General features: G+C 46.8%; 1 protein-coding gene across 10 annotated transcripts in view; it reads right to left on the bottom strand.

The window, feature by feature from the left end:
• LOC128409528 (zinc finger protein 883-like) overlaps window positions 1-23055 on the bottom strand; it is a 451816-nt gene that overhangs the window by 161114 nt on the left and 267647 nt on the right. For 2 of the 10 annotated variants that reach the window (XM_053380055.1, XM_053380056.1), the window contains 2 exons: window positions 15671-15844; window positions 6105-6278 (listed from right to left, as the gene is read on the bottom strand). The exons of 1 other annotated variant lie outside the window; for it this stretch is intronic. In XM_053380055.1, coding sequence (XP_053236030.1) covers window positions 6105-6278; window positions 15671-15844 — 348 coding nt within the window. Of the gene's footprint in view, window positions 1-6104; window positions 6279-6468; window positions 6643-15670; window positions 15845-19071; window positions 19130-23055 lie in introns of those variants that run through there. 7 more of the 10 variants (XM_053380058.1, XM_053380057.1, XM_053380060.1 and 4 more) reach the window with 4 other exon arrangements.

The raw sequence follows: 23055 nt of genomic DNA, 5'->3' as shown, positions 1-23055 counted from the left end.
AGCCCAAAGTGCATTTCTTACGTGTTTTTGGCTGTGCGGCTTGGGTCCTCATCCCAAAGGCCAAATGCAGAAAGGGTGGCCCAAGGTCCAGGAAAATGATCTTTTTGGGATATGAACCAGGGACCAGAGGGTGGCGGTTTGCATATCCTGATGGCAACCAGTCCCGGCTGCTTGTGAGCAGCAGTGCTGAGTTTTGTGAGCAAAGTGGGTGGGCACGCATCCATGGTAACCCAGATGTTCTTTCAGAACAGTTTCTTGACTCAGATGAGGAGGAAGAGGAGGGAACTGATCCTGTTGGTGAAGAACAGAGTCCAGAGCAGGAGAGGCCAGAGCAGGAGTGGCCCAGAACCCCTCCAAAGGCTACTGTCAAGTCTGAGCCAAAGAGTGAGCTGTCCTTGCCCACAGGTCCAGCTGTAAGGTTCAAAAGACGCAGCAGGTCAGAGGGGGAGTTCTCTGACACTGGGGATGGTCTAGCTGGCCCTAGTGGGTCAGAGGGGGTACCAGAGCTCACGCTGAGATCAATCTGAGCCACGATGGGTAAACTGCCTGACAGGTTTGAAGCCACAAGTGTGTGGGTTGGTGTGGCTCAGTGTGAACCTGAAACTTTTGAGGATGTTCAGAAACTGCCTCAGGAAGAAGCCAGCAAAGGGCATGAGGAGATGCAGAAGGAGATGAGCTCAATGGAGTCTCTGGGTGTGTTCTCCCTCACAACGGGTAAGATTGAACAACTGCTTGAGAAGCTCCGAATGTGTGAGTGTGCAAGAGTTAGGACACCCATGAAGACTAGCTATGTGAAAGACAATCAGCAAGTAGAAAGTGCTGCGTTCGAAAATACTGAGCTCTTTCAGTCAGCTCTGGGTAGCCTATTGTATCTATCCCAGTGGAACAGACCTGACATAGCATTTGCTATTAATCTGCTCAGCCGGGAAGCTTCAAGCCCAAGTGTGCAAGCCTGGAATGGTATCAAACGGGTCCTGCATTACCTGCAAGATACCAAAGACTTCTCCCTTAAGCTGTCAGTTAAGGGCAACATCAAGCTGACGTGCTGGGTAGACAGCGATTGGGTGAATCTGGCAGATAGGAAGTCCGTGTCCAGTAGGGTGGTAAGATTTGGGAGCTCTTTGGTTGGGTGGAGTTCCCGAAAGCAAAGTCTCATAGCGCTCTCATCTACTGAGGCTGAGTTCAGTGCGCTTTCTGAGATTTGCAGGGAACTGGAGTTCTATGTGTGTTTGGTTCAAGAGATCTGCGGAGAGAGTTGTATGCCTGTCACTGTTTTGGAAGATAATCAGCTGTCTGAAGTTGGCAGAATCTGAGCAGTTTAAGGCCAGGACCAAGCACCTAGACATCTGTTTCCAGCATGTGTGTCAGAGTGTTCGGGCTGGATTAGTTGCATTGAAATACTGTCCCTCTGCCTGGAACCTCGCTGATGGGGAGTTCTGTGAAGGTCTGTGTTTGGGGTAAGTGGTGTTTAGATAGAAGAAACAGTGTGCGGACTTTTCCTTTATCTCACACGGAAAGCACTCGCTGCTCGCTCTGCTGCTGCCTGGAAGAATTTACGCACAGAGGAAACGTGCCGGACTCAGGCAGTAATCCAACAGCCCTGTTTAGGGAAGCTTTTAATATTTGATGGATTACTGTATTTTAATATTTTGTTGGAAGCTGCCCAGAGTGGCTGGGGAAACCCAGCCAGATGGGAAGGGTATAAATAAATAATTATTATCATTAACATCATCATCTATTTTTTGTATTTTTTTATATTAAGATTCTTTATTTTGAATTTAGGAGGACACACACAGGAAGAGGACAGTTGGAGGTGCGAGGGACCTGCAAGGAACGCAGGGAAGGAAGGATCTCTCAGAGTGGGATACGGGGAGAAGAGGGGGTCACGCAGGGAAGAAGTGGAGGAGCCTGTCTTTCTATGGGTTGATGAATGATATGATATATATGATACAAAGGTCATAAACAGTATTTTTAGTGTATCTTCCCCCTCCCTTTTCTTTTCTATACAATTGTATTTTGTAAGGGTTGTTTAATATTTTTTGTTTTATTTCTCTTTTTTTGTTTCCCCTCTGTATGTATTCTTTGATGGCAAGTGAGATGGGAGCTATGAGTGAAGCTCTTTCCACCTTCCATGCACTGATAGGGTTTCTCCCCTGTATGAGTTCTTTGATGCAAAGTGAGCGTTGTCCCCTCCCTGAAGTTCTTCCCACATTCGAAGCACTGATAGGGTTTTTCTCCTGTATGAATTATTTGATGGGAAGTGAGACTATCCTTCCGACTGAAGCTCTTTCCACATTCCAAACACTGATAGGGTTTCTCCCCTGTATGAAGTCTTCGATGGGAAGTCAGATGGTGGCTGTGACTGAAGCTCTTTCCACAATCCAAGCACTGATAGGGTTTCTCCCCTGTATGAATTCTGTGATGGGAAGTGAGACTGGAGCTATCAGTGAAGCTCCTTCCACATTCGAAGCACTGATAGGGTTTCTCCCCTGTATGAGTTCTTTGATGCAAAATGAGCTTCATCCGCTCCCGGAAGTTCTTCCCACATTCGAAGCACTGATAGGGTTTCTCTCCTGTATGAATTCTTTGATGGGAAGTGAGACTGTGTCCCTGACTGAAGCTCTTCCTACATTGCAAGCACTGATAGGGTTTCTCCCCTGTATGAATTCTTCGATGGGAAGTCAGATGGGAGCTATTAGTGAAGCTCTTTCCACACTGCAAGCACTGATAGGGTTTCTCCCCTGTATGAAGTCTTCGATGGGAAGTCAGATGGTGGCTGTGACTGAAGCTCTTTCCACATTCCAAGCACTGATAGGGTTTCTCCCCTGTATGAATTCGGTGATGGGAAGTGAGAGTGGAGCTATCAGTGAAGCTCTTTCCACATTCCAAGCACTGATAGGGTTTCTCCCCTGCATGGACTCTTCTATGCAAAGCAAGAACACCTTTCTTACGAAAGCTCTTCCCACATTCCAAGCATTGATAGGGTTTCTCCCCTGTATGAATTCTCTGATGTGAAGTGAGAGTACTACTGTGCCTGAAGTTCTTCCCGCATTCGAAGCACTGATAGGGTTTCTCCCCTGTATGAATTCTCTGATGTGAAGTGAGCTTCATCCGCTCCCGGAAGTTCTTCCCACATTCCAGGCACTGAAAGGGTTTCTCCCCTGTATGAATTCTTTGATGGGAAGTGAGACTGTGCCTCTGACTGAAGCTTTTCCCACATTCAAAGCACTGATAGGGTTTCTCCCCGGTATGAACTCTTTGATGGAAAGTGAGATTCCGGCGTTTACCGAAGCTCTTTCCACATTCTCTGCACTGATACAATTTCTCTCCACTGTGACTTCTTTCGTGTGAAGTGAGGCTATCACTCTGAACCAAGCTCCTTCTTTGACGGGAGGTGGACTGGGAGCTCTGACGGACGTTATCTCCACACTCTGAATATTTATATGACTTCTCCACTATGTGGATTCTGTTGTGCTCCCCCTTGTTCTTCTCTTTTAATTCATCACCACCTGCAATGAAGAGAGCAACGAATTAGAGCCTCAAGAAGAAATGGAGCTCCAGATCATTGAACAAAGTTAATGAATGCCTGTGATAGAGGAAGAACTAAAAATAGTTAGATGTGGGGCTTTTCTATAGTTTTCACTGTCTTTGTTGGCTGGTATTAACTGACATATTGTTTGGCTTTTATCTGGAATGGATTTTGTTCTGGCTCAACCCTGGAATCCACTCCATCTCCAAGGTCAGTCATCTCTTTGGTCAATCAAATGCAAACAGAAGCAAAAACAACAAGCCTGACAGAATGTTCCTTGTTTTTAAAAGCAAATAGTTATTCCAAAAAGAAAAAGACAACACACAGAGGCCCCATCTGCATTCAAACTGCAAAGCAGGATCATAGAATCATAGAATCATACAGTTGGAAGAGACCACAAGGGTCATCGAGTCCAACCCCCTGCCAAGCAGGAAACACCATCAGAGCACTCCTGACATATGGTTGTCAAGCCTCTGCTTAAAGACCTCCAAAGAAGGAGACTCCACCACACTCCTTGGCAGCAAATTCCACTGTCAAACAGCTCTTACTGTCAGGAAGTTCTTCCTAATGTTTAGGTGGAATCTTCTTTCTTGTAGTTTGGATCCATTGCTCCGTGTCCGCTTCTCTGGAGCAGCAGAAAACAACCTTTCTCCCTCCTCTATGTGACATCCTTTTATATATTTGAACATGGCTATCATATCACCCCTTAACCTCCTCTTCTCCAGGCTAAACATGCCCAGCTCCCTTAGCCGTTCCTCATAAGGCATCGTTTCCAGGCCTTTGACCATTTTGGTTGCCCTCCTCTGGACACGTTCCAGTTTGTCGGTGTCCTTCTTGAACTGTGGTGCCCAGAACTGGACACAGTACTCCAGGTGAGGTCTGACCAGAGCAGAATACAGTGGCACTATTACTTCCCTTGATCTAGATGCTATACTCCTATTGATGCAGCCCAGAATTGCATTGGCTTTTTTAGCTGCCGCATCACACTGTTGGCTCATGTCAAGTTTGTGGTCAACCAAGACTCCTAGATCCTTTTCACATGTACTGCTCTCAAGCCAGGTGTCACCCATCTTGTATTTGGGCCTCTCATTTTTTTTGCCCAAGTGCAATACTTTACATTTCTCCCTGTTAAAATTCATCTTGTTTGTTTTGGCCCAGTTCTCTAATCTGTCAAGGTCGTTTTGAAGTGTGATCCTGTCCTCTGGGGTGTTAGCCACCCCTCCCAGTTTGGTGTCCTCTGCAAATTTGATCAGGATGCCCTTGAGTCCATCATCCAAGTCGTTGATAAAGATGTTGAATAAGACCGGGCCCAAGACAGAACCCTGTGGCACCCCACTAGTCACTCTTCTCCAGGATGAAGAGGAACCATTGATGAGCACCCTTTGGGTTCGGTCAGTCAGCCAGTTACAAATCCACTGAGTGGTAGCATAGTCAAGACCGCATTTTACCAGCTTCTTTACAAGAATATCATGGGGCACCTTGTCAAATGCCTTGCTGAAATCAAGGTAGGCTACATCCACTGCGTTCCCTTTATCTACCAGGCTTGTAATTCTGTCAAAAAACGAGATCAGGTTAGTCTGACATGACTTATTTTTCAGAAATCCATGCTGACTATTGGTGATCACAGCATTCCTTTCTAGGTGCTCACAGACTGTTTGCTTAATGATCTGCTCCAGAATCTTCCCTGGTATTGATGTCAGACTGACTGGGCGGTAATTATTTGGGTCCTCTCTTTTCCCCTTTTTGAAAATAGGGACAACATTTGCCCTCCTCCAGTCTGCCGGGACTTCGCTTGTTCTCCAGGAATTCTCAAAGATGACTGCCAGTGGTTCTGAGATCACATCTGCCAGTTCTTTTAATACTCTTGGATGCAGTTCATCTGGCCCTGGAGACTTGAATACATCTAGACTAGCCAAGTATTCTTGTATTATCTCCTTAGTTATTCTGGGCTGTGTTTCCTCTGCTGAATCATTTGCTCCAAATTCTTCAGGTCGGCCATTGTTTTCTTTATCGGAGAAGACTGAGGCAAAGAAGGCATTGAGGAGTTCAGCCCTTTCTGTGTCCCCTGTTTGCATTTCACCATCTTCTCCTCTGAGTGACCCCACTGTTTCTTTCTTCTTCCTTTTGCTACGAACATACCCATAAAAGCCTTTTTTGTTGCTTTTAACCTCTCTAGCAAGCCTGAGTTCATTCTGTGCTTTAGCTTTTCTGACTTTGTGTCTACACGTGCTGGCTATTTGTTTGAATTCCTCTTTGGTGGTTTCCCCCCTTTTCCATTTTTTGTACACATCCTTTTTTAATCAGTGAGTTGTCTGACATTGGCAGGGCATTCAGATCACAGAACTTGTTTTAGACATTTTGAGCTGCCAAATCATCGCGTTGGTCGGGCTATTCCTAGCTCGAATTGCCTGCAGATGACAAAAAGAGCAGGCAGGCAGGTGGAGGAGCCCGAAAAGGTGCTCACCTTCTCCATCTCCATCCGCCTGCCTGCCCCCCCACCCCCAAGCTGAGCAAGACCCAATACCTCTCTGGCTCCATCCCTCCACATCCCCATCTCCCCTCCCCTGGGACTCACCAGATTTCTCAGAGGTCCCTGGGAGGGAACGCTCAGAGGTTGTGGGGAGGGATGCAGGAGACAACCTGACCAGGTCAACCGTCCATCTTCCCCCTCCTATCCTTGCTAGGTTTGCAGGATCTGTCTCTGTCATCCTTCCTGAGGAGTCAAGGAGCCAAAACAAGCTAGAGGGTCCTGGGAGAGAGGAAGAAGCAAAGGCAGCCTGAGGCCCTGCAGGGATTTTCTGGCTGGAGGGGAAGCCTCCCAATATGTTGGGGGCCCCACCCACAGCAAAATCCCTGCTTTATCTCATTTCTGGCCAGAGAGCTTCCCCTCTTCACCCTCCATCCATCCACGTCCCCATCTCCCCTCCCTTGGAACTCACCAGATCTCTCAGAGGTCCCTGGGAGGGAACGCTCAGAAGGTGTGGGGAGGGATGCAGGAGACAACCTGACCAGGTCAACCGTCCATCTTCCCCCTTCCATCCTCACTAGGTTTGCAGAATCTGTCCCTTTTATCCTTCCCAAGGAGTCAAGGAGCCAAAACGAGCTGCAGGGTCCTGGGAGAGAAGAAGAAGCAAAGGGAGCCTCAGAGGCCCTGCAGGGATTCTCCTGCTCTAGATAGTCTCCTGCCCCGGGAGAAGCACAAATGGGGCAGCCCCTTCCCAACAGAAGCCCCATTTCTATACCTCTCCAAAAAATCAGGTAGGCTACTTGCGTGGCAATTAAAGAAAATGCAAAAAGAGAGAGTAAGTGAGAAATGAATAATAATTGAAGATCCTAAAGAAATATGCAAAGAAAAATTAAATTACTATAGGAAATTTTACCATGAAGAAGAAGAAGACTAAGAGGAAATGGAATGATACATAGCACAAAATAGACTCCCAAGAATAGCAGATGGTGCAGCAATCAATCTCAAAAGCAAAGATAGGAAAGTCCCCAGGTACAGATGGATTATCGGCGGCATTTTATAAGAAGTTAGAAGATATATTATCAGAACCAATGAAACAGTACTGAACGGAATTTTAAAAGAAGGAAGAATACCAAAATCATGGGGAGAAGCATTTATCACACTGATACCCAAACAAGGAGCAGATCCAACACTAATGAAAAATTATAGACCTATATCATTGTTCAATAATGATTATAAAATATATTGAATGAAATAATACACAGAGATCAGGCTGGCTACTTACCAGGCAGACACATGCACAATAAAATGAGAAACATAATTGATATTTTCCCCTTCATGGATCCCTGCCTTGCCGTGGCGAAGGGGCTTGAATAACTCAGAGAAGCTATGAACTATGCCCAAGATGGACAGGTCATAGTGGAGAGTTTTAACCTAACGTGATCCACCTGGAGGACGATCCGGCAAGCCACTCCAGTATCCCTGCCAAGAAAACTCCATGGACAAAGACAACAGGCATATAAAAGTTATGCCGCTGGAAGATGAGCCCCTCAGGTCGGAAGGCGTCCAACATGCTACTGAGGAAGAGCGGAGGACAAGGACAAGTAGATTCAGAGCTGATGAAGCGGCTGGGCCAAAGCCGAAAGGTCGCTCAGTTGCGGATATGCCTGGAAGCGAAAGGAAAGTCCAATGCTGTAAAGAAAAATATTGCATAGGAACCTGGGATGTAAGAACCATGAACCTTGGTAAGTTGGATGTGGTCAAAAATGAGATGGCAAGAATAAATATTGACATCTGGGCATCAGTGAACTAAAATGGATGGGAATGGGCGAATTCAGTTCGGATGACTATCATATCTACTACTGTGGGCAAGAAACCTGTAAAAGAAATGGAGTGGCCCTCATAGTCAACAAAAGAGTGGCAAAAGCTGTACTGGGGTGCAATCTCAAAAATGATAGAATGATCTCAATACGAATCCAAGGCAGACCTTTTAACATCACAGTAATCCAAGTTTATGCACCAACTACTGGTGCTGAAGAAACTGAAATTGACCAATTCTATGAAGACTTACAAGACCTTATAGAAATGACACCAAAGACGGATGTTCTTCTCATTATAGGGGATTGGAATGCTAAAGTAGGGAATCAAGAGATAAAAGGAACAACTGGCAAGTTTGGCCTTGGAGATCAAAACGAAGCAGGGCAAAGGCTAATAGAGTTCTGTCAAGAGAACAAGCTGGTCATCACAAACACGTTCTTCCAACAACACAAGAGACGACTCTACACATGGACATCACCAGATGGGCAACATCGAAATCAGATTGATTATATTCTCTGCAGCCAAAGATGGAGAAGCTCTATACAGTCAGCAAAAACAAGACCTGGAGCTGACTGTGGCTCAGATCATCAGCTTCTTATAGCAAAATTCAAGCTTAAACTAAAGAAAGTAGGAAAAACCACTGGGCCGGTAAGATACAATCTAAATCAAATCCCTTATGAATACACAGTGGAAGTGAGGAACAGGTTTAAGGATTGAAGAACTATGGATGGAGGCTCGCAGGAGTGCCTGACGTGCTCTGGTCCATGGGGTCATGAAGAGTCGGACACGACTAAACGACTAAACAGCAACAATAAATAAATAATTATTATTCTTATTATTCTTATTATCCTTATTATTTAGAAAGCATTGCTAATAACAAGGCCAGTGGAAGTGATGATATTCCAACTGAACTATTTTAAACTTTAAAAGAGGATGCTGTTAAGGTGCTACACTCAATATGGCAGCAAGTGTGGAAAACTCAGCAGTGGCCAGAGGATTGGAGAAGATCAGTTTAAATCCCAATCCCAAAGAAGGGCAGTGCCAAAGAATGCTCCAACTACTGCACAATTGCTCTCATTTCACACGCTAGCAAGGTTATGCTTAAAATTCTACAAGGAAGGCTCAAGCAGTATGTGGACCGAGAACTCCCAGAAGTGCAAGCTGGATTTAGAAGAGGCAGAGGAACCAGAGACCAAATTGCAAACATGTGCTGGATTATGGAGAAAGCTAGAGAGTTCCAGAAAGACATCTACTTCTGCTTCATTGACTATGCAAAAGCCTTTGACTGTGTCGACCACAGCAAACTATGGCAAGTTCTCAAAGAAATGGGAGTGCCTGATCACCTCATCTGTCTCCTGAGAAATCTCTATGTGGGACAAGAAGCTAAAGTTAGAACTGGATAGGGAACAACTGATTGGTTCAAAATTGGGAAATCTTAACTCAGTTAAAAGTTCTTTAGATAGCCACCCTGGCTTCTTTAGGCACCTTCCATGTTTCCGTCTCATTGGTATTGCCTGAAGTTGTGCTTTTACTATCTCCCTCTTAACAAACTCCCAGCCATCATGAACTCCCTTTCCTTTTAGTATTACTGTCCATGGGATCTCACCCAGCACTTCCCTAAATTTTATGAAGTCGGCTTTCTTAAAGTCAAGAAATTGAGTCCTAGTATGCTTGGCTGCTCTTTTCCGCTGTATAGTAAACTTCAGAAGAGCATGATCACTCGTGCCTCATGATCCTTCCACTTCTACCCCACTAACCAGGTCATCAACATTGGTTAGGACCAGATCTAAAATGGCTGTTCCTCTTGTTGCTTCTCCCACTTTCTGGACAATGAAGTTGTCTGCAAGGCCAGTGAGGAATCTGTTTGACCTTATGCTCTTGGCTGAGTTTGACATCCAACAAATATCCGGGTAATTGAAGTCCCCCATTACTACTATCTCCCGTCCTTTTGCATGCTTGGCCATCTGTTCCAGGAAGGCATCATCTATGTCCTCCGTTTGGCTTGGGGATCTATAGTAAACTCCCACAATGAGGTCACTGTTATTCTTCTCTCCCTTAATTTTGACCCAAATGCTCTCACTTTGGCTTTGAGGTTCTAAATCTTGGATCTCTTCACAGGTATACACATCCCTGACATATAACGCCACTCCTCCTCCTTTCTTGTCTGGTCTATTTATCTGAAATAGATTTTATCCCTCCATTATTCCATTCCAATCGTGGGACTTATCCCACCAGGTTTCAGTGATGCCTATTATGTCATATTTAGTTTGCTGTACCAAGAGCTCAAGCTCATCTTGTTTATATCCCATGCTTTGCGCATTAGTGTACAGACATTGAAGTCCATTAATCATTCCCCCATGTCTCTTATTTAAGGATTTTTTCCTCCCACCATTAGGTCTGCGTGCTGTTTGCTCCATTTGGTCTATGACATTGGGATGATCATCTTCATCAATTGATATATTTTTTTTTATAAGATATTTATTAAGGTTTTACAAAAAACAGAGATTTACAAAATAGGAAAACAACAACAGAGAACAACAACAGAGAAAAATAAAAAAAATAGAAAAAGAATACAAAAAAATACAAAAATTCATAAAAAAAGAAAAATACAAAGTACAAAAAACAAATAGATAAGAGAAAATTAAAAAGCAAATCCATTTTTTGATATCTTTAAATTCATTCGCTTGTTTCCTTGACCTCCTCACACCTCCCCCTTTTGTATTCCCGTTTACATAATCAATTCAGCAAATCCTTACCCTTTTTTCATTTATCTTACCTCCATATCATAGCATATTATAACTCCATATTTTCATCCATTTATCAGTTCATTTTTTACATATTCTTGTTAACTTTTGTAGCTAATTACCACTTATTGCCAATCCAAACATAATTTTAACATTCATTAATTTTACAATATTTCTGAAGATAAACTTTAAATTTCTTCCAGTCTTCCTCCACCTCCTCCTCTCCCAGGTCTCGGATTCTGCCAGTCATTTCCGCCAACTCCACATAGTCCATCAGCCCCATCTGCCACTCTTCCAGGGTGGGTAGCTCTTGTGTCCTCCAATACTTTGCAATGAGAATTCTTGCTGCTGTTGTTGCATACATAAAAAAAGTTCTGTCCTTCTTTGGCACCAATTGGCCGACCACGCCCAAGAGAAAAGCCTCTGGCCTCTTCAGGAAGGTATATTCAAATACTCCCTTCATTTCATTATATATCCTCTCCCAGAAGGCCCCAATCCCCGGGCACGTCCACCAAAGGTGAAAAAACGCCCCTTCATTTTCTTTACACCTCCAACATCCACCATCGGGCAAATGATAGATCTCTGCAAGCTTGACCGGTGTCACGCACCACCTACACATCATTCTCACAATATTCTCTCCCAGGGCATCACATGCCGCAAACTTCACACCTGTGGTCCACAACTGTTCCCAGTCAGCAAACACGATGCCATGACCAACATCTTGCGCCCATTCAATCACAGCAGATCCAACCGTTCCATCCTGCGCGCTCCACCCCAGCAGCAAGTCATACATTCCTGAAAGTGTTTTAGTTCTGGGTTCTAACAATTCAGCTTCCAACCTTGACTTCTCCACCCGGAAACCCATCCCTCTATCCAAATCATAGGCCTCTCCCATTTGAAAACAATGCAGCCAATCTCGCACCCCGTCCCCCAGTTTCTCAAAACTCTGCAACTTCAACCTATCTCCCTCTTGTCCCAACATTTCCCAATATTTCGGCCACTTGGCCTCCACATTGGACTCTTTCAGTGCCCTTGCTTCCATCGGCGACAACCACCCCGGGGTTCTATTCTCCAGTAAGTCCCTATATCTTAGCCAAACATTAAATAATGCTTTCCTGACAATATGGTTCTCAAATGCTTCATGAGCTTCAACCCTGTCGCACCACAAACATGCATGCCATCCAAAAACATCACTGAAGCCCTCCAGGTCCAAAATGTCCGTGTTCCCAAGAAGCAGCCACTCCCTCAGCCAACAAAATGCGGCCGATTCACAATAAAGTTTCAGGTCTGGCAGGGCAAATCCACCTCTTTCTTTAGCATCAGTTAGTATTTTAAATTTTATTCTGGGCTTCTTGCCCTGCCAGACAAATCCAGAAATATCTCGCCGCCACCTCCCGAAACAGTCCACTCTGTCCAAAACTTGCAAAGACTGAAACAAAAACAACATCTTTGGCAACACATTCATCTCAATAGCCGCAACTCTACCCAACAAGGAGAGCCTCAGGTCCGACCATATCTCCAAATCCTTCTTCACTTCCAACCAACACCCCTCATAATCATCTTCAAATAAGTTTAAGTTCTTAGCAGTCATGTCAACCCCCAAATATTTAACTTCCTTTACTATTGTTAGGCCTGTCTCCCTCTGAAACCCCTCCCTCCCAATCGGCGTTAAATTTTTCCCAAGAACTTTAGCTTTCGACCTGTTCAGCTTAAAACCAGCCACCTGCCCAAACTCTTGAATCAATTCCAAAACCCCTTTCGAACTAGATTCTGGCTCCTGCAATGTCAAAACTAGGTCATCTGCGAATGCCTTCAATCTGCATTGCCCGGCTCCGACCCGAACGCCTCCAATCAGACGGTCCCCTCCAATCATGTTCAATAGTACCTCCAGGACCGAAATAAACAGCAACGGGGAAACTGGGCAGCCCCGCCGTGTACCCCTCTCCATCCTAAATCCCTCTGCCCATCTTCATCAATTGATAGACTCCTACCTTCAGGAGCACTGTCTCCCTCCACCACATTAGTCAGTTTAAAGCCCTCCTGATGAAGTTTCTGAGTTTTTTGGCAAAAACATTCCTCCCAAGTGTTGTGAGGTGCAGCCCATCACTTGCCAGAAGTCCATCTTTAAGAAACTGCAGTCCGTGATCTAAGAATCCAAACCGTTCCTGTTTACACCATTTGCGAAGCCAGCTGTTCACTTCCACTATTTTTCCCTCTCTCCCTGGGCCACGTCGTTGAACTGGGAGGACAGATGAGATGACAATTTGTGCATTTAATTGCTTCAATTTCCTGCCCAGAGCCTCGTAGTCTCTTTTGATCTTCTGGAGGCTATTGCTTGTAGTGTCATTGGTTCCCACATGAACCAAGAGGAAGCGGTATTTGTCAGTGGGTTTTATGATTCCTTGCAGTCGTTCAGTTAGATCTTGGATCTTAGCCTGGGGAGACAGCACACTTCCCGAGACATCTTGTCAGGCCCACAGATCGCTGCTTCTGTTCCCCTCAGTAGGGAATCCCCTATCACCACTACACGCCTCCTCTTAGGTCTGGTCGGGGTTCTTCCGTGAGCTGTCCGTTCCAAGGTCGCCTGCACATTCCCTGAGGACTGACTTTGCTGCTCGTCTTCATATACCTGATCGACTGTAATGAGGGAGAGATCCTCAAATGGAGTCTGCTCTTCGTCTTCCATGCTAGGGGAGAGGACCTCAAAGCGATTGTGTATTTCTAAACAATCAGAGCGAATCCTGGGCCTCCTACTTCTTTGAGTCATGTTTCTCCATATATCTGGCTCCTGTGTTGGTGAACTAGCCTCCTTCTCAGGGGAGTCCCCTGTCTCCTCCTTGGTGGAGACGGTGTGCTCTGTTGCTTCCAAGAAGAGCTCCAGCTCTCTAATTCTTTGAAGCGTAGCTACACGTTCCTCCAGTTGCTGGACTTTGTCTTGTAAGAGGGCAATCAACATGCAATTGCTACAGGTAAAGCTGCCTGCAACCTTTGGCAAGATGGCAAACATTGCGCAGGAACCGCAGGCGACTGCAGCTGTTCCCTCACCCTCCATCTTGAGAACGTGTTGTTGGGGGTGACTACAGCGGTCCTCCATCATAAAAAGCGTGAAGACAGGACAAGTAACTCCCCCCCAAAAAAACCTAGGTCTCCCCCAACAAACGTTTGAGACTAGCTCCCCTAAATCAAACTAGCTCCCCTAAATCATAAAAGATGGATCAAACTGCACAAGAAAACCCCTTTTGCTCCTTCTTCAGCTGCTGCCCTGCAAGCTCTGATAAGCTCCTCCCACAGCTAATCACCTACCTCAACAGAAACCCTGCCCCCTCTGACCTTTGCACAGGGAGAGCAGCTAATCAGCCACAAGAAACACACACAAGAAAACCCTTTTTGCTCCTTCAGCTGCTGCCCTGCAAGCTCTCCAAGTTCATCTTGTGCTGTTGGTGTATGGCCTCCATCTCCTCCGCGAATTGCTCCGCGGCCGGCACACGCCAAGCCTCCTCCCCTGGCCCTGGGATGGCACCCGTAATTGGCAAGAAAGGGACTCATCCCTGTGGACACGTGCTCAGCATTATTGTATGCAAACTCTGCTAGTGCTAGCTTCTCCACCCGATCATTCTGCCTCTGATTGATGTGACAGTGCAAGTCCTGCTGCAAAATGGCATTTGCTCTCTCGGCTTGTCCGTTGGTTTCTGGGTGCCTTGCTGTCGAGAAGCTCACCTCTACCTGCAACAAACTCATGAGCTTGCACCAGAAATGCGAGGTGAACTGCCTTCCACTGTCCAAAATTACCCTCGCAGGTACCCCATGCAGCTGTGAAGCCCCATGAAGACGTGGTCCACGAACAACATGGCGGTCTCCTCCACTGTCACTGCATCGGAACATGCCACAAAGTGACACATCTTGGTCAGTAGGTCCACCATCACCATGACCGCTGTCTTACCTCGGGACATGGGCAGGTCTGTCATGAAATCTATGGACACCACCTCCCATGGCCTCCCCGGTGTGGGCAAGAGTTCTAGCAACCCCACTGGTGCCACCCTCTCCCTCTTTGCTCTCCGACACGTCGCATCCTCACACATAATCTTGCACATCCTCCCTTACTTTGGGCCACCAAAAATCCCACGTAACTAACAACATGGCCTTGTGTTGCCCAAAATGCCCAGCAGTAGGGTTGTCATGGAGCTCATTTGAGAACTCTGACCCTTAAGGACTCTCCTGGTACATACAATGTTCTGCTTCTTCTGCTAGTGCTCCTCCCCAGGTCCATTTGTCCTCCTGGAACATATGTCTGGCCACGGGGGGGTTCCTTCTTCCTCCAAGTACTCTGGTTTTCGAGATAACGAGATATCTGCCCTCACGTTCTGCTCTCCCAGGATGTACTGGATCCTAAAGTTAAAGTTGGCAAAAAACAAAAAACCCAGCGGATTTGCCTCTGGAAAAGCACGTGCACGGTCTGCCAGTATTCCAAGTTCTTGTGATCTGTACGCACCTGTATCTGCTGCTGCACCCCAATCAGGAAGGGTCTCCACTGCTTAAAAGCCACAAAAATTGCCAACAATTCTTTGTCATAGATACTGTAGTTTTGCTGACAATATGTTACCATGACAACATGTTATAGATATTCCAGCAAATTTATTCTGCTATTTTATATACAAATGACATGAGAAGACTCAGTCTACATATTTGTATCATTTCTTAGTCCTATGATCCTTGTTTTTAAAAGCAAAGAAGAGTTATAAAAAAAGAAAAGAAAAAGGCAACACACGGAGGCCCCATTTGCATTCAATCTGCAAAGCAGGATCAGGTTATTCGTGGCTTCTAGTGCCGCGTGATGGATCAGTGAGTTGTCTGGCATTGGGAGGACTTTCAGATCACGGTACTGGTTTTAGACATTTAGAGCTGTGGTGGCCGGGGAGCTGTGACCTATTCCTAGCTCAAATTGCCTGCAGATGACAAAGGAGCAGGCAGGCAGGCAGGTGGGGGAGCCCGAAAAGGTGCCCCCCTTCTCCATCTCCATCCGCCTGCCTGCCTGCCTCCCCCCACCCCCTAGCTGAGGAATCCCCAATACCTCTACGGCTCCATCCATGTCCCCATCTCCCCTCCCCTGGGACTCACCAGATCTCTCGGAGGTCCGTGGGAGGGAATGCTCAGAGGTTGTGGGGAGGGATGCAGGAGACAACCTGACCAGGTCAACCGTCCATCTTCCCCCTTCCATCCTCGCTAGCTTTGCAGGATCCGTCTCTTTCATCCTTCCTGAGGAGTCGAGGAGCCAAAACAAGCTGCAGGGTCCTGGGAGAGAGGAAGAAGCAAAGGCAGCCTCAGAGGCCCTGCAGGGATTCTCCTGCCCTAGATATTCTCCTGCCCCTGGAGAAGCCCAAATGGGGCAGCCCCTCCCCCACAGAAGCCCCATTTCTAATCATCTCCAGTGGTTCCAATTTCCTCTGTTTGCTCCTCACCCCACTTCGTAAGGCTGGCAGGGTCTGCACAGTAGTGACCCAAGAGCAGATCTCCTTGGACTTTGGCCTGATGTTTCTGGTCAGGACTTCTAAGCCTAGAATGAATAGTAAAGGTGAGAAAGGACATTCCTGTTATGTTCCTTTCTGTATCTTACATTCCTCTGTTACCACCTGATTTTCAATTATTTTGGCTTTTTAGACCGAATATATTGCTTGAATCCCCTTACTAAAATTTTCACCAAAACTCATTCCTTCAAGGACTTTATTCATAAATTCGCATGAGATGTTGTCAAACTCTTTTTTCAGCATCTATCACTTCCAGGTATTCTATCATCTATAATGTTTCTTATATTAGATTTCAATTGTCTCCCAGGAAAGAAGCCAGGGCAGACAAAAACATCAGAGGTATTACAGTGGGGAAAAGAATATGCAAATTAAAAGCATATGCAGATGACCTTGTAATTACAGTTGAAGACCCTAAGAACTCTCTTCCAAAAGTTTTAGAAAAAATACAGGAGTATGGACAAGTGGCAGGTTTTAAGTTGAATAAAGATAAGACAAAGTTGTTAGTGAAAAATCCAGCAGGAGAAAATAAAAAAGAATTACAGGAAAATTTAGAAATAGAAATCCATAGAAAAGTCAAATACTTAAGACAATTATGAAAATACCTGGAATGAAATAAAAAGGAATCTAGAAATTTGGGGAAGAATGAATTTATCCTTATTAGGGAGAATTGCAGCGATCAAGATGAACGCACTGCCAAAAGTATTATTTTTATTTCAGTCAGTGCCGGGAATAAGTAATACAGCATGCTTCAAGAAATGACAGAAGGACATTTCAAAATCTATTTGGAAAGGGAAGAAGCCAAGGTATGATAAAGGCAAAGTAAATAAAGGATTTACAATCATATAAGAAGAAGATCACTCTTACAAGTTTGGGAAAGATATAAATGTAATGAATGGCATGGCTTGCATGGACCTGAAAGATGGCTGAAGACACCACAAAATGGACTCAATGTCTGTGAACTGATCGTGTAGATGGAATATGGTAAACATCAGGATGATCTGGCAGAAACTGTGTGTGCTAGTGCCAAGGACGGAACAGCATACACAGGGAAGCGAAGAGATGGCATGCGCAACATGACATGCGAGGTAAGATGCATCCTTGTGCAAATGAATTGAAACAAAGCATGTTTTCTACACCACATCGATCAGTCTGTCAAGCACCCTCAAAAGAAGATGTTTTGGGGATGCGTCAGTTATGATGGTGTCAGAACCTGTAGCCAATAGAAGGAATGATGCGCTCGCCCCAATATATTGAGGTTCTATGAAAGAGAGTTATTCCAGAGTTGGAAAAGAAGTATCCTGACAGTACTGGGATGTTGCAGCAGGACCTAGCCCCCATCACACACCAAAAGTGGTGAAGAAATTCATGACAGAGCAGCAAATACAGGTACTGATTGGCCAGGAAATTCCCCAGACATAAATCCCATCGAGAATTTGTGGGCTATATGCAAAAGTCGCCCTGAGATCATTGGTTTGCCTTTGTTTTTTATGCATTTGGTGTTCTCATTTTGCATTTTTATGTTGTGAATCGCCCTGTAAACTTTGGATGAAGGGCATAATACAAATTTAATAATAATAACAACAACAATAATAATAATAGCAGCAGCAGGGGACAGCACAGGGAACGGCAGTCAATTAGGGGTGCCAACTTGAATAAAATATTAAGGAAGGACAGGCATGGGCATAGCCAGGAATTATGTCAGGGGGCAGAATCTCCGTTAATTAAGGATTTAATTCTCCCCATTGGAGCCCCTGGACCCAAGTAAGCCCTGCCCCGCAAAACTGATCACAAGATGCAGTGTGCACACACCATTTGAATGGCAATGCCCATTAACGGGAGGGGGGCTCAAATGTTTTATGGGGGGAACCTCGGCCCGAGGAGTTGGCTCTTATGCAGTCAATCATGGCAGACCTGTGGACTGTATTCCTTAAAATATAGCCACGCCTACCAAGGCCAAAAAATGTATCCTGTTAAGGTGCCCTGGGGTTATGCGAATCTGTGAGGAAGTGAAGGAGAACTTCTCTCTCTCTCTCCCACTGTCCCCCTCTCCCCTTTTGGCTGGCTTTCTACATCCTTCATCCTTCTGGCAGGCAGAAATCCAGCAGGTGGGGAGGATTTCCTTTCAATATTGTCGCTGGAATGTTTGCAGTTGAAAAAGCATGTAATTGTAATAGGCCGTATAGTAACAATTGCAAAGTTATTTACTAGAAACTACTTCTCTAGAATTAGATACAGATTCTCATAATGTCAAAATCAACATCGTGACATAATATATTAAAATGTAGCTTTTCAGTTGACCCCCCAAGTCCAGTCTGTACAAAATACAACTCCTATTTTGTCAGTACCGTAGTACATTCTTTTCTACTTTCTTCACTCTTGTCTTTTTCTGTCTGGTGTCTTCCCTAGAAGAGTAGCATGAAATAATCTTCTAAGTGATTGGGATAAAGATGATTGGGTTGGCAGACAAAAAAGACTGGCCCTGATAGATGCCGCATAGGCAGACAAGACAAGGATTCCTGGGTTTTCCCTTCATCAGCTGTGCAGAGGGCTAAATCATTTTGGAATGTTTGCAGGGACTGGGAGCTTCCATCGGATCACTGTAATGGATTCCTTTGAAGGGATTTCTGCACCAGGTAAAGGGATTTTTGGGCCCCCAATTCCCCCCCCCCCGATACCTGTATTTTGCCCAGCCCAAGGTGGCGAGTATACCTAAGGCAGCAAGAGGTCCTTGCTGACCTCCAGGCTAGGGGGGAGCGAGCCAGGGAGCGCCTCCCTCCCCCCCCCGCGCCCCCTTCCTTCCCCGGCTTGCTTTGGCCCCCTTCGCCCCCTTTTCCGCCCCCTTCAGTGCTGCGTCTCCTTTTCCCTCTGCCCTGACTCTCCGCCCCCTGACTTGGGGGGCTCCCCCCCCAGGCATGATCTGAGCAGGGACCCCATGCGGCCTTGGGACCCCCTTCTCCCCATTGCACCCTCAGGGGGAGGAGAGAGGAGACTCACCCGAGTCCAGGAGGGGCACCAAGGAAGCGTTTGCAAAAGAGAGAAGAAAGCAGGGAGGGAGGGGTTCCTGCTCTGGAGGACCTTGCCCCCTTCCCCTCCACTTCCCGCCCTCTCTAGGAATCCCGCTCTGCTCCTTTTAACCCTTGCCAAGCCGAGTCCTCGCCTCCCCCTCCCTCCCTCCCTGCCTGCAGTTTTTCTGCTTCTGCGCCTGCGCCCTAGGGGCTGCCCCCCTTCCCTCCCTCTGCCCCAAGGAGCCCACATCCCACCAGACTAACTGCAAGGGAGACGGGGGGGGGTCCATGGGGGGTTAGCTTGGCTCTCCCCCAACATCGAGGCTCCTGGATCCCGAGGAAAGGCTGGGAGGGAGAAGAGGCGAAGGCTGCCTAGTGGCGGGAGGTGCCGTGGGCTCAGAAATGGCTCCCTCCAGACACCCCCCCTCCAAAAACACCCTCCAGCTCGGGGGGGGGGAGGGGGGGCTTCCCAGCCAGGAGACCCCCTCCCCTCCCGAAAATACGGGTTTTTCTGCTTCTGCAGCCGCTTCTCATCCCAGGAAGAGAGACGGAGGAGGAAGAGTCCCAGGCGAGGAAGGAAACGCACACGCGACCGGGGGGGGGGCAGGAGGGGGGCGCATGAAAAAGAAAGGGGAAGACCAGGATGGTGGAGAGAGGGTACCAGACTCCAGTTCAAAGGAAGAGGGACCCCTGCCATCCTTTCCCCGAGTTTCCTGCCAGAAAACCAGTTCCTACTGGGCTCCCAGAACCACATGGAGGCAGGAGACCCATTTCCCACCCCAGAGCAGGGATGGACCAATCAGAGGCCTCTGCACTGGACAGTTGGCCAATCACCTTTCAGATTCCCCTGGGCCTCCTCCTCTCCTTCGCCCGGTTTCCTGAGGGAGTTTTCCCCCTGAGTTTCCCTCTTTGCTGCTCCCCCTCCCAGCTTCTCCTTCATTTCTCCTTCATTTCTCCTTCCTTCTCTTCCCCCTCATTGTTTGGGGGCAGCTGGATTCCCCCCATGGCCAGGGAGGCCCAGGAGGAGCCCATGGAGGCAGCAGGGCCAAGAGATGGTGTTTTTCCGAAATAGGCGGGAACGCCATTTTGTTTTTTCCGGAGGCCCCAGCGGCTCCCAGAGACGCCATGGCTCCCCTGTGGGCCTCGGGGGTCCCACGCTCTCGGGGTCTCTCCTCCCGGATGAAGGAGGGCGGCACCTTTGGTCCTCAGCCGCCTTCCTGCCATGATGGCTTGGCCTCCGCAGGGCAGCCTCTCTCCTCGCCATGTTGGCCCCACAGAGGAGGCCTCTCCGTTGGGAGACGCCAGGCAAGCGGCCTTGGGGGATCTGCCGGGGTCTGCAAAGGGGGCCAGGAGGGAAAGGCCCTCTCTGTCTCAGAGGCCCAAGGAGGAGAAGAATAACAGTAGTAGTAGTAATAATAATAAGGGCTTTATCCCCTGAAACGGAAGGGGGGGCATGTCTTCTTCACCTTCTTCTTCGCTACAATATATCCATTTATTTCCAATTGTCAATGTCAAAAGGGACTAAAATCTATAAAATTCATAGAAAATCAACGTGCCAATTTGCTCAATTTCTCTAGGACTCCATGACACCTCCCCTGTCCTCCATAATCCCTCAAGCAAGGTGTCAAGACCCTAATCCTGTCAAATCACCCTGCCAAGCCTTTCCTCCAGGCAATGCCAGTACATGGACCATTGTCTTCTCATCACTGGTACTCAGGATGTGCTTATCTGCGCATATCTCCAGCTCTGCATATTCCCCCCTCCCTCCTCCATATGTTAATCCTGTGTAACCCAACCTCTTCTTAATGTATTCATGATGTAACTGGGATGTGTTTTGCACTGTATTCTGGGGCATGGAGGGAAGTTTCAAAAGTTCATGTCACCCCTTTCTCGCTGTTCAATCTCGCCTTGAACCTGTTGCACAATAAACTTGGATCTTCTGCAGCTTGCTCCTATCTCCGGCTGAGCTCATTTTCCTCCGCAGGGACCCGCGGACTTAGTCCGACGAGCTGGGTGGCGGAGCAGCCTCGCACCCAGATTTTACCATAACAGATGGCACCCAACGTGGGGCTTTGCGGTTCTCCCGTGTTGCTGACCGGGGGCCCTGAAATCTTCAGCCGGCACCGGGCCATTTTGCCTGGGAAGATCATTTGGACCCCCGGCCATCTTCCGGACGGTAATCGAAAGCCCCAGGAGTTCAGCCGGGGAGCAAAGAGGGATCCAGCCGGCTTATTCATCGATCCCGGGATCATCATAGAAGACGCGTGAGTATAAGGAAAAGGAAAAATCCAGTGCACTGGTGGGAAGGGGGTGGAAATCTCCTGGCAACTGAATTCTCTGCCCTCCTCTCTATCGCTCCTTCTTACCTTTCTCTTGGTCCGGTTAGTGAGAGAGACCGTGGACTGCCGCTCAACCCGAAAGGGGGGTTCTGAGCTATATCTCTTTCTCTTAAAAATCTCCAGCCAGCTGCACCAATTGGGAGCCCGAAAGTAAGACGGAGAGAGCCGACTTGAAAGACAGCCGACTCTCCGCAACGGGCATCTCAGTTGAAAGCAAGGGGTTGGAGCTCTCTTTCCAAACTTCCCTAGCGCCTGGCAAGGGGGCAGGAAGGGGTCTGGCTTTCTGTCTCAATCCCAGCCGCACTGGTCGGTGCCACGTAACACGTGTATCATGCGTGAGCCCGCTTCCAAAAGCAAGGGGGATTTTCGGTTCAAAACTCTATCCAGGGATCACCCGATCTGGCACCACACGGCGCGGGCGTTCAGTAGGGCCCCTTTTCCTGAGATTTTGACGATAGGTAGGAGGTTGCCAGGAGGGATAGCCCAGGAGGACTTGGGCGGGATTTGGCAGAGTGGAAAGGAACCCCAAGATTTGGAATAGGAAATAAGGAAAGGAACGAGAGGTAACCGGATAGCTAGAGCTCAATAAACCACTAGGAAGTTGCCAAGCAACAAGGAAAAGGAAAACCCTAAATAGCCCCCTGTACAAGTTACCCAAATCCTAATCAACCCCTCTCTTTCTCCCTTCTCTATCCCAGAAACCCCAAAAAAATAAAAACAACAAAAAAGCAACAACAGCAACGCATGCATATATAAAGGGGTACCCAGTCAACCAAGCGTTGTGAGCCCTGCCAGTTTGATTAACTGGTGGTGTGTTTGAAGAGGCAAGGAGGCTCATAAAACCATGTGGGACCTTCCTACTAATTTCACTTAATGAAGCCAAAGGAAGCGGCCCAACTCCTTGCAATAACCAACTAAAGGATGAGAATATATATGTTTACATGTTGTCTGTTATGTGTGTTGTCTGTTAATACATATATGAGAATATGTATGTTTACATGTTGTCTGTTATGTGTGTTGTCTGTTAATACATATATGAGAATATGTATGTTTACATGTTGTCTGTTATGTGTGTTGTCTGTTCCTTCTGTCTCTGACAGACTGCCTTTCTTAAGTGTGCATAGTTTAAACTACAAGCTTGCTTCAAAATTTTAAATCTAAGGAAGCCATGCTGGACCTTATCAATCTTAAAACAGGACAAAAAAACAAAAACAAAATGAGAATGAAGGGTGCAAATGTTTGTTATTTGAGAGAGGCTCCAAAGAGTCTTCCTCTGAGTCGCTTAAGTGAGGAGTATGATTTTAAGTTGATGGTAGATAATATTATGTTGCAACCTTTGAGTTTGTGAGTCTACATCCGTGTTCCAGTCTTTTCCCCCCAGTATTTTGAAATGTGCTGTGAAGAAACTAATGTTTCTGCTGCAAAAGCCTAATTGAGCCAACTGCTCTCTCAAGCTAAAATGCAGTGTATGTATTTCATTAAGCACATGCCTATGAAAATAGGTGTTCCTTCTAAGAAAATTGTTAATAAAAGGTAGAAGCTTTGATAGACAACAATTGTCTATCTATAGAGTCCAGTCCTGATATCAGTCTCTAAGATCAGCCAGGGTTTCCTGGCTTCTTATTGGAAAATGC

Source organism: Podarcis raffonei, chromosome 2, assembly GCF_027172205.1.
Source record: "Podarcis raffonei isolate rPodRaf1 chromosome 2, rPodRaf1.pri, whole genome shotgun sequence".
Lineage (NCBI taxonomy): Eukaryota > Metazoa > Chordata > Lepidosauria > Squamata > Lacertidae > Podarcis > Podarcis raffonei.
This window is presented reverse-complemented; position numbering and strand designations above follow the sequence as displayed.